We start from the raw sequence: 12,401 nt of genomic DNA, 5'->3' as shown, positions 1-12,401 counted from the left end.
ATTGCATTGCTTTACCTGTTTACTAAATTGTATTTTCTCAGTCTGTTTGGTAATTAATACAAAATGGGTGCATCACTGAATCCTGAAATCTAACACTTTTTATGATGTAATGGTTCTGCAACCTAAAGAGCTACACACCACTCCTTTGTTTTTTCCCCAAGCTTCTCCAACTCTTCCCATTTCAAGTACAGTACTGTGCAAAAGTCATAAGCACATACAGTGTGTATTTATATAGGGTACCTAAGACTTTTGCACAGGACTGTATTTGTCAATGTAGAGCGAAGAGTAAGTTTATAAATTTGGCGGGAGCAAAGGATCTTGGGAATGGTGAGGGTGGAGTGCCGTGGGAGTGGGGTGGGAGAGGTGACAGAGGAGGAGTGCCGGGGCAGGGGATAGTGTGGGTACAGACACACCCAGCCCTGAGACACCAGGCAAGGTCAATTGATTCCAAACAATTGGTTTATTGATCATTACAGAATGCCTCTCTGGTGCTTCCCTCTCCCTTCCCCTTTTCCCAACCGTGATTCCCCTCTCCCTGCCCCCTTCCCACTCTCAGTCTACAATAGAGACCCACATCGGAATCAGGTTTATCATCACTCACATATGTCATGATATTTGTTTTTTTTGTGGAAGCAGTACAGTGCAATATATAAAATTACTACAGTACTGTTCTGAAGGCCCCCAGTTTTATATACCTCAGACTTTTGCACAGTACTGTATATCTATTTACTTATATAACCAGTTCCCATTTCAAGATCATTGTTGAATAAACAGTGGAAGTAATTTGACAGGAGAGGAGAGTGCACCATGGGAGAAAGGGAAGGAGGAGGGAAACCAGGGTGAGATGATAGGCAGGTTGGAGGCAAAATATGAGGTGTTACTCCTCCATCCTGAGAGTGGCCTCATCATGGCAGAGGAGGAGGCCAGGTCACTGGAGTTCTGAGGCACCACCATTCCACCACCAGAATGACTTTACAGGAGTTTCATTAATATTCTGGGCTCTGCTGCAATAACCTGAGGTTTTCTGGTCTCTCCACATAACTCAGTAAGAGGTTTGTGGTGACTGTCTGCTGTAGTGGCTAACACCTTAGTTTCCTCTGAGCCACCTGTCTCTGGGGGACATAAACAGAGAGTGTGGGCATATGGTTTACCTCCAGGTTTTGGTCTGAAAAGGGCCCTTCCTTTCTCAAACAGATTCTGAGCATCTTCTCTTGCAGAGGAAATAAACAGTAGCGGCCAGACTGAACCCCAGCTCCAGCAACATCTTGAGTCCCAAAAATCCACAGAGGAGCACGTCTCCTTGACGGTCATATGTCAGGATGACAGGAGAGGCTAGAGGTTCAGGGGTCATGTGATACTTTTCTCCCTGATGTTTCGGTATAACATTAACAACCCTGAAGTGTCCCTGTATGTAATGAAGGATCAACATTGACCCAGTGCCTCTACTATTTCTACATTGACTTCTTCCAACAATCTAGAATGCAGTCTACTTGGAACAGGTGGCATACAACTTTTCAGTACTGCAATATTACCTCTCCTTAATACATTATCTTCCAGTGCATAATTTGTCCACTCATTGAATCATCAACCTCTTCCCTTGTGAATCTACACGTAGCCTATCTTTAGCTTCCTCCTTTCTTTGGATTCTTGATAGATAACCTTTCTACTTTACATATTTATAATATGTTTTGGAGTCCAGTTAACATTGCATGCTTGCCTTTCCTAATAATCTTTAATTTCTTCTGCATTTACTGTTGGTTTCTCATCTGCCCTTTCTATATTTTTTTCTGTGTATTAATAAACATTCATTATTAAGATTTCTTTTCCTGGTTTATATTTTGTTAAGAGCTCCACCCTTCCTACAAAGGAATTAGTTTAGCTGGTCCCTGAACTATCTCTTTGTCAATATCTCCCACTGTTCTTTTGCTGCTTTGCCCTTTTATTACCTACTCAGTTTACCTTTCCTACTGCTCTTCTCCAAATCAATACCTTAGATATTTTCTCATCTTCTCGACTGAAGACATAACGATCGAGAAAGATTTTGAGGGATTTTCAGAAATCTTTCTTTCTCCTCCCACAAACATTAGGTTTCCCGCAATCTATATTAGCAAAATTAAAGTCTCTTCTGTCAGGCAGGCACCTCCCAGTCTCTACCCAGCTAATAGGATTTGCCTGCCACTCATTTCCAACTCATCACCTGCAGCCTATTTAAACCCAGCTCTCATCCACAGTCCTTGTTCATCCATTGAACCAGTTAGCCTCAACCAGTTGCTCCTAGCCTTCAGTTACTTTGTTGCCTTGTCATGTTAAATAACTATTCTCTCTTGTTTTGTGGTCCTTTGTGGTTTGTTATTTTGCAGATTATTATTAAATATTTTGCTCGCCGCCCTGATCATCTTTCTCTGAGCAGGAGAGCTGCTCTTTTAGATGCTGTCACATTATAGGTCTCTGAGGTGTCCACAACCTAAAGTTTCTGTAAGTCAGTAATGCTGTCAGCTGAGTTCACAGAAGGTTAATTAGCTACATATTACTACAGATCATTTAGTTAGAATTAGTTAACTAGTGCTACAGATTTAAAATATACAGGACCACAGAATGCCAGACCAGAGAGTCTCAACCTGTTCTCAGCAGCAGAAATATGAAGAGATAATCTCTGGCCTTTCACTGAACTATGCTGTAATCTTATCTACATTATTCATGTTATATTTTATGTCTTGCACTCTACTGCTGCTGCAAAACTGGCACCAGCCTACCCGCTATCAAGGACATGTGTATGGAAGAGGACGAGTAACATCATGAAGGATCTCCCCCCCGCCCCGACCCTGCTCATGGACTGTTTGTCCCACTCCCATCAGGGAGGAGGCTACATAGCATCCATGCCAGGACCACCAGACTCAAAAGCAGTTACTTTCCCCAAGCAGTAAGGCTGATCAACACCTCCACCCACTAACCCACTCCTCCACACCCCAGCCACCACTACTTTATAACTTCCTTTCAGTCACCTAATGTACAGACACTCCTGGCTCCAGCATCGCTTTATGGACATAAAACCATTCTATGTATATAAGCTATCTTATGTATTTTTATTTATTGTATTTTGTGTTTTTTGTGCTGCATTAGATCTGGAGTAACAATCATTTCATTCTCTTTTCACTTGTGCACTGGAAATATCATTAAACAATCTTCCATCTTGAATCTTGAAATTTCACAATGTACCGTATGTCAGTGATAATAATTCGTATTCGGAAACCTTTGCGGCAGCATCTGCCTGTAACTCACCAGAACATAACAGGACTGAACAGCACAGGTGCAGACCCTTCCGCTCACAATGTTGTGCCAAGCTAATTAAACTAGTAATTAAATGCCCAACTAAATAGATCCTTTCTACTATATGATGTCCATATTCCTCTATTCTCTGCACATCTGTATGTCTGCCCAAGAGGCTCTTAAATTCCTCTATTTCATTTGCCTCCACAACCACCTTGGCAATGTATTCCAAGCACCCATCACTTTCTATGATTTAAAAAAAGCCTGCCCCACCTATCTCATTTGAACTCCCACCACCCCCCCCCCCACCATAAGTGCATGCCCTTTAGAATTAGACATTTACATCATGGGGGAAAAGCTACCAGCTGTTTATACAGCATGTGCATCACATAACCTTATAAGTTCAATTAGGTCTCCCCTCTGCCTCCACCGCTTCAGAGAGAACAATTGAGGCTGGTCCAACTTCTCCTCATAGCACCTGCCCTCTAATCCAGGCAACACCCTGGAAAACATCTTCTGCACCCTCTCCAAAGCCTCCACGTCCTTCCCAAAGTGGGGAGTGCAGAACTGAATACAATACTCCCGATGTGGCCTAACCAGAGTTCCATAAATCCGCAACTGGCCTTCATAGTCACACAACAGACATTAATGTAGATATGGTTTAATGGATCCTTTGTTAGTTCAGACTGACCTGTGTGATCTTTGGAGATATATTTCATCTGATACCCTATTAATTTTATTCTGGCTTTTCTCTTGCCTGCTTCATTGTTGTTTATCCTGTACTGAGCTTAAAACAGTGAGGGTGTGCAGAAGATAACGTATAACTTTATTTTTCCAGAATGCCCTCCCCCGGTGAACCTGCTGATCATTATCCTGCCTTTGATGGCTGCCATCCTCCTCCTGGGCCTGGTTGCATTGCTGATTTGGAAGCTGCTGGTCACCGTCCATGACCGGAAGGAGTTTGCAAAGTTTGAGGCAGAACGGGCCAGGGCAAAATGGAACGTGGTAAGGAAAGGTTTACTCTTGCTGACTGTGGCCACAGCTTATTAAAACAATGTAATGATACAACACTGGGGTGAGCTGGTGCAGGAACTACCATGCTGCTTTAGCAATGGTCAGACAATAAGACCATAAGATGTAGAAGCAGAATTAGGCCATTTGACCCATCGAGTCTGCTCCTCCATTTCATTGTGGCTAATCCATTTTCCTTTCAACCCCAATCTCCCCATAACCCTTTCATGCCCTGACTAATCAAGAATCTATCAACCTCCACCTTAAATACACTCAATGACTTGGCCTCCACAGCCACCTGTGGCAATGAATTCCACAGATTCACCACTCTGGCTAAAGAAACGCCTCCTCATTTCCATTCTAAATGGCCCCTCTATTCCGAGTCTGTGCCTTTGGTCCTAGAGTCCCCCACCATAGGAAATGTCCTCTCCTCATCCAGTCTATCAAGGCCTTTCAACATTCGATATGTCTCCTGCAAGTGACTGCAGTCCAGAGAGCTGTAGCAATCATGAAATTTCTTTGTTGTGAGGGATCTGCAGATCCCTTCACTGCCCCTGATTTGCCAGAGCTTTTGTCCAGCTTCTAATTCCAGATGAGCAAGGTATCCTCCAGATAAATAATGGGAAGTTAAATATATTTAATCCAAAACTCTGGGCTCAGTCCACAAAATCCAACCCCCTCCCCCCTGAAAGCAGCCCAAAATTGAATCAGGCTGTTCACAATGATGAGGTAATATTTGACAATGTGATGGCTACCAGACCAATGCCTTCCTCCACGTGTGGCTATTAGGGAACTCAGGTATTCTATTTCCCTGATTCTGTTGCCACCTCATGGTTCACAACAAATCCAATTCACTTCCCACCTAGTGCACTGATTCTCAGTTGTGCAGTGTTTCAAAGCTTAATATTCTTCACCTTGTTTTTAAATCCTTTCTTGAGCTAGTTTTTCTTGCTATTATAATCTCCAGCAGTCCAACTTTCCAAGATGCCTTCACCTTCCAATCTGACCTGCTGATCTGCCTGAATTTAATCTTTCATATTTCCACATCCTGAGCTCCAAAAATCGTCCTTGTAATCATTCTGCAACATTTTAGAGAATTCCATAAAACAGGCCCCTTTAGCAGGAAACATTAATGTTATGTGTCAGATTTTGTCTGAACAGGCTGCAGTAATGATCCGTTTTGCAGGCGAACCAGCACAGGTTGTTGGGTGCGTAGAACGTGCTTCCCTCAAACCTTTATTGTTATAGAAACTGGTAGATTTCTGATCTGCTACAGGGACAGTGCCCAGTGGTGTGAGAGAGCATTGTCAGCTGCCTTGCTGAATCCACCTTGCTGTGTGGCCAAGGAAATCCAAGCTTTCTGTCTGAGAACATACACAAAGCTCACAGTACCCATTAACTAGTGATGGTGAGGCTTAGTCTTTCCGTTAACTGCCAGTGCATTTCCTAACATTAAAGAAGTTTGCTTTGACATTCTGCAGTGTCAGAGCAAAAGTTCAAAGTAAGTTTTATTATCAAAGTACATATATGTCACCGTATACAAGCCTGAGATTCATTTTCTAGCAGACATTCACAATAAAACCAATGGAGGACTGCACCCAACAGGATGGACAAACAAACAATGTGCAAAAACAAAAATCAAGGAAAAAAGAAATAATAATCATAAATAAATAAGCAATAAATATCAAGAACATGAGATGAAGAGTCCTTGAAAGTGAGTCCATTGGTTGTGGGAACACAAGCAAACAATACATCGGAAATGAAAATCAAAAATAACTGAAGATGCTCGAAATCTGAAATTAAGGCAGAAAATCCTGGAAACATTCAGCAGGTCAGCAATATTGCTGTCACTGACCCTCGTTCCACAGGTGCTGTCTGACTGGCTGAGATTTTCCAGTATTTTCTGTTTTTATTTAGTGCTTTGGAAAGAATGTGTGGGAGGGCTGGGGGAAGCATGGCATCCACTAGAAGCTTAAGAGGTTTGTGTCATGACAGTTTCAGTCACTATGCTGAAGCAGAAACAAAGAATGTGAAAATACCCAGTAGGTCAGTCAGCACCTAGAGAAGAGTAGCAGAGTTAATGTTTCATTTCTGTTGTAGCTCAGTTTTCCAGCATCTGCAGTGTTCTGATTTCCATTGGTAGCTGAGACCCAGCCAGGGTGTCCTGCTGCTGTGTTTAAAGGAGTGAGTTGGTCAGCTCACACTGGCAGTACCGCAGTTCCGGCACCAAGCCAGTCCCATCGTTCCTTTAGATAGGGCCCAATACAGTGTGTGACTTCTGTCAGTGAGTCCTGTGGTCAGGAGGTACAAGCTCACCATATTCTTCAACTTGTCTCATTTCAGGACAACAACCCGCTGTATAAAGGGCCGACATCAACCTTCACAAACTTCACCTACAGCGGCAAGATGGATTGAGGGGAGCCTCAGCAAGAGGGGGTGCCGGACAGCTGCAATTGGGCTGCGCTGAGCACAAAACCAAGGGGCTTGGGAATTTCTTTTTTCAATGTGATGGCGTTCCTTCACTATCCTGTGGCATACTACACACAGCAACAAGTTCACCTATAAAACCTACCTATCCCTGCACTGGACTTTGTAAATATACTGAGCCTGATCTCCTTTGCCAGGAGGTGTTGGAGCCTTTGGAACCAGTGCCTTAACACTTAACTCAGGACTGGTTGAGAGATTTGGTGATACCTTAACATTGTTTCTGTTATACATAAAAGTAAATGCACTTGAGCATGCTTTGCTTTACAGAAGATTAGGCAGAACAGAGAGAAGCATCTTCCATGGGCACGAGGGTGGTAACTAAAAATGTCGCATATACTGAGATACAGTGAAAAGCTTTAGTTTATCTACCGTCCATACAGATCATTCCATACATTTAAGATCATTGATAAAAGATTCAGAAGAAATTAATTAATTTTACAAGCAGGTGGTGGAGGCAGATTCAATAATAACTTTCAATACATAATTTTATATGGATATACTTGATGAAGAAAATTTTGCTGGGCTTTAAGGAAGGAGCAGTGTTATGGGGTCAATCCGATTACTCTTTCAAAGGGAATAGCACAGATATAATGGGTTGAATGGCCTGTGTGGCAGTGAAGTCCCTTAATTCTATAGAGAGCAGAGCCTCCCTAACCCACTCATTGCCCAGTGTTGAGTTTGACAGACCTATTGGAATTTCCCATTTGGACTTCAGAGGTGCCAGGAGAGAGGAGCGGGAACAAGTTTTGTCTCCAGTCCCAGTGACTATCCCCATGGCTGCTGCTAGATTTAGGAGTGTCTGGGGACAGAATGTCCTGAGCACTCTATTGAGCTGTAGAATGCTGCCTCTCAGGGAACTGGATGGTCAGTTCATTGTTGGATCATCTGAAGGAGGATTCTTAGCCTGTGAAGCCTGATCTCCCCAAGAGGGTGCCAATTTTAGGAACTAAAGGGAGGAAGTGATGGATCCTTCAAGGCTCTGGAAGATAGAATCATTTCAATTTTCCAGATTTCTCCCAGATTGACCACATTGTGCAGATGCATTGGGAACTCCACACTCGAACATTGCGGTACCACAACTTCTTCCCCATTTAATTAAATCTCTTGTAATTCTTTTCCAAACACTGGAGTGCATAGTTTCTCGACACAGCATGTGACTGGCAGATGAACGCTGCCCCATTCACATCCTCCTATGAGAGGCTCAAGAGCAGAGGTCACTGCCCCTGGGTAGGGGTCAACTGTGCTGGGGTCAGACCACTGCAGTTGGTACCCCCTCCCTTGGCCAACCAGGTTAGGAGGGGGTGGTGGGAGAAGAGAATGCCAAAGTCTGGTGACATTCCATTGCAAAATTCTACTGTATTTCTTTATTTTCCTGTGAATGCCTGCAAGAAAATGAATCTCAAGATGGTGTATGATGACATATACAGACTTTGATAATAAATTTACGTTGACTTTGACTTTTCCTAGGCTCCTGCTTGCTAAATCCAGATGTATTGCTGTAGAAAAAGAGAGAGATTTGGTAATATATAATCATATTTTAATTCCTAATTATTGACTACTGTGTAAATACTATTAAAATATTTGTGTCTGTATCGTCAGCCACTTGGGTATGATGGAAGCTGTCCTGTTCTTTCATTTGACTGTGCATGTACTGAGCATAAGCCAATTCACCTCAGAAACTCTCAGCACAATGCTGGTTCAGTTCTGACGACAACTTTCAAAATGAGGAGCGCCCATCCGATACCCGATCCAGAGTGGAACAATTTATTGTAGGAAGAACACAAAGCTAGCCTGCAATGTTGAGTTGCATTTATATGGTGTCTTGGATCCAGACAAAAGTGAGCAATAAAATCAGATACCAGATGAATGCTGTAATGTAATGTTGAGGCATTATAAAGCACTGGTGAGGCCTCACTTGGAGTATTGTGAGCAGTTTTGGGCCCTTTATTTAAAAAAAGATGTGCTGACATTGGAGGGGGTTCATAGGAGGTTCACGGAAATGATTCCGGCATTGAACGGCTTATCATATGTAGAGCATTTGATGGCTCTGGGCCTGTACTCACTGGAATTCAGAAGAATGAGGGAGGATCTCATTGAAATCAAATTTTGAAAGGCCTCAGTACAGTGGATGTGGAGAGGATGTTTTCTATAGTGGGAGAGTCTAGGACCAGAGGACACAGCCTCAGAATAGAAGGGCGTCCATTTAGAACGGAGATGAGGAGGAATTTCTTTATTCAGAGAGTGGTGAATCTGTGGAATCCATTGCCACAGGCGGCTGTGGAATCCAGGTCAATAGGTAATTTCAGGCAGAGGTTGATATATTCTTGATTGATCAGGGCATGAAGGGATACGGGGAGAAGGCAGGAGATTGGGGCTGAGAGGAAAATGGATCAACGATGATGGAATGGCAGAACAAACTCGATGGGCCAAATGGCCTAATTCTGTTCCCATATCTTATGGTATTATGAAGTCATCAAATCATAAATACAAGATGCTGCAGATGCTGGAAATCCAGTGTAACACGCACAAAATGCCGGAGGAACTCAGCAGGTCAGGCAGCATGAAGATTAATAAACAGTTGATGTTTCAGGTTGAGCCCCTTCATCTGGGCTGAATGATAGAGGTAAGATAGCCAGCATAAAGAGGAGAGGGTGGTGTTTGGGGCAAGTGTTGACAAGTGAAAGTGGGATCCAGGAGAGGAGGGGTGATAGGCTGCTGAAGCAGGGGAGAGTGGACATGGTTACGGAGATTTGGGGGGGTGATCTGTAGAGGTGACAAAGGGCTGCAGATGATGGAATCTGATAGGAGAAGATGGTAAAGCATGGAACCAAATAATAGAAGTGAGGTGAGCAGACAGGAACAATGATAGGAGGAGATCTCGTGGGAGGAGTGCGTGGTGCCTTGGACATAGACAAGCATGACTCAGGTCCACAAAAGTGTGAGGGGGTGAAATAGGGGTGGTGTAGTGATTAGCTCACCAGAGACCTGAGTTCCAATCCCTCACAAAAGCTGGGAAATATTTCATTAGTAATCTGATTGCAAGTTCAAGTTGAAGTTTATTTTCATTCAACCACACACATGTATATCACAAAATGAAACAATTTTCCTCCGGACTAAGGTGCACAACACAATACAGTCCATATAATTCACACACATAACACAAAAAGTAATATTACCTCTAGTAAATTAATAATTAATAAGGTGCATATACGTTAAAAAAGTAAACAGTATAACACTACCGACGCTTCATGCTTGTTGACAGTAGTTAAGAGTTCAGTATTCTATGGCCTGGGAGAAGAAGCTGTTTCCCATCCAAATAGTCCTTGTCCTCATGCTATGGTACCTCCTGCCTGATGGTAGGGGATCAAAGAGATTGTTGGATGGATGGCAGGGATCATTGACAATGCCCTGTGTACGCAGCGCTCCTGATGAATATCTCTGATGGGTGGAAGAGAGTTCCCGTAAACTGCATGGGGGTTGTGGGGGGCGGGGTTCAAGAAATTTTAGGGGAGGGGAATTAAATTTGTGACAGGAACTTAGTATCACTAAAAGAGTTGCATGTGGCATGTGTTCCTTGAATTAGCATGAAAGTACACCAATGTGAGGCTAATCTGCAGAGACATTAATTGGGTAATCAACACGATGGAACAGGAAAGAGTGGAGACAGCCCAGATACAATGTGCAGTTCTGGTCATCCCATTACAGGAAGGATGTGGAGGATTTGGAGAGGGTGCAGAAGAGGTTTACCAGGATGCTGCTTGGATCAGAGAGCATGTGCTATGAGGAGAGGTTGGACAAACTTGGGTTGTTTTCTCTGGAGGGCTGGAGGCTGAAGGGAGATCTGATAGAGGTTTATATACTCATGAAAAGCGTAAGTAGGATAGCCTGAATTTTAGCCAAGGTGGGAACATCATGTAAGGTGAGAGAGGGAATGTTTAAAGAGGATGTTTGGGGCAAGTATTTCCTACACAGAGGGTGCCAGGGGGAAGTATAGCAAGCAGGTACAATCGTGCTATTGAGAGGCTAATAGATAGACAAATGAGTATGCAGGGAATGGAGGGATATGGGTCATGTAGAAGCAATAGAAAATCAGTTAAATTTGGCATTGTGTTTAGCACAAATGTCATGCAACAAAAGGCCGGTTCCTGGTGTACCATTCTGTGTACTGTGTTCTAAGTAAGTGTGAATTTCAGTTTGCAGTACAGAGACGTGCACCTAGCTCGAGTGGTGGTTGGTTTAGTTCTGTGATTCCCAAAGCTCTTTGCCGCAAGGTGTTTGTGTTAGTTTCTGTCAGATTCAGCCAGTTCTGATGAAGGACCTCAACTCAAAATTTTGACTGTTTATTCCCGTCCGTAGTTGCTGCTTGACCTGCTGAGTTCCTCCAATGCTTTGCATGTGTTGCTCAAAATTTTCAGCATCCACAGCACCTCTTGTGTCTCTACTGAAAGGTCATCAGCTTGGCTCTGAGACACTGGGCATTTCAAGCACTCTCCTTGGCCTCAGTGTTCTGTCTCTCACAGTTGCAGCATTGCTGTTTTCCTCTCTCTCCAGTCCTCATTCTTCTCTCTCCAATTACACCTCCTCCAAACAACATAAGAAATAGGAGCAGGAGTAGACCATCTGGCCCATTGAGTCTGCTCCACCATTCAATAAAATCATGGCTGATCTGACCATCGACTCACCTCCACCTACCTGCCTTTTCCCCATACCCTCAATTCCCCAGCTATGCAAAAATCTATCTAACCTTGTCTTAAATATATTTACTGAGGTGGCCTCCACTGCTTCATTGGGCAGAGAATTCCACAGATTCACCACTCTTTGGGAAAAGCAGTTCCTCCTCATCCCCATCCTAAATCTACTCCCCCGAATCCTGAGGCTATGTCCTAGTCTCAGCTACCAATGGAAACAACTTTCCTGCCTCTATCTTATCTATCCTTTTCAAGATTTTATTTTTATAATTTTATATGTTTCTACAACAATCTTTCATCACCCCTCTCTCACTGACAATACCACAATTTACATCATCATTTTGTCTACCACTTACATCCTTCCTCATTCTCTCCACCTACGCTTGCAACTTAAAACACACTGCTTTCCTGACTTGGCCAGAACACAGAACAGTACAACACAAGAACAGGCCCTTCGGCCCATTATGCCTGTGCACATGATCCACATCCCTTCATTCCCGACCTGTACATGAACCTTCTACCACCTCCCCTGGTAACATGTTCCAAGTGCATACCATCTCACCTTAAACCCTTGTTCCTTGTTCTCTGGTATTTGAAAGTTCCATCTTGGGAGTAAGCCTCTGATTATCTCTCTCTGTCTATCATAATTTTGACAAAAAAGTTATATTTGAACTGTTGCTTCCTGGACTCTTGTGCACTCTCAGCATCTTCTGTTTTTATTTCAGATTTCCAGCACCTGCATTGTTGTTGGATGGAGGCTGATTGGTAAATAATTCCTTGTTCAGTGTGTCATAGCACAGCCAGGCTAAGAGCTGCCTGTGATCACTTTGGTCTCTGTCACTAGGTCTTATCTCAAGTTGCTTACCAAATGCAACTCAGCAATTCATTACCAGAGAAGTGTAAAGATTCCAAGATAATGAGTCTACTTACTCTGTGCTTTACAGAAAT

The 12,401-nt window shown here is 43.2% G+C and overlaps 1 protein-coding gene across 2 annotated transcripts in view; it reads left to right on the top strand.

The window, feature by feature from the left end:
• itgb3b (integrin beta 3b) overlaps positions 1–8,404 on the top strand; it is a 106,218-nt gene extending 97,814 nt beyond the window's left edge. For both annotated transcript variants that reach the window (XM_072248659.1, XM_072248658.1), the window contains exons 14-15: positions 4,106–4,272; positions 6,622–8,404. In XM_072248659.1, coding sequence (XP_072104760.1) covers positions 4,106–4,272; positions 6,622–6,693 — 239 coding nt within the window. In that variant the 3' untranslated portion in view covers positions 6,694–8,404. The remainder of the gene's footprint in view (positions 1–4,105; positions 4,273–6,621) is intronic.
• The last annotated feature ends 3,997 nt before the right edge of the window (positions 8,405–12,401 follow it).

This window comes from Mobula birostris, chromosome X, assembly GCF_030028105.1.
Source record: "Mobula birostris isolate sMobBir1 chromosome X, sMobBir1.hap1, whole genome shotgun sequence".
Classification (NCBI taxonomy): Eukaryota; Metazoa; Chordata; class Chondrichthyes; order Myliobatiformes; family Myliobatidae; genus Mobula; species Mobula birostris.
This window is presented reverse-complemented; position numbering and strand designations above follow the sequence as displayed.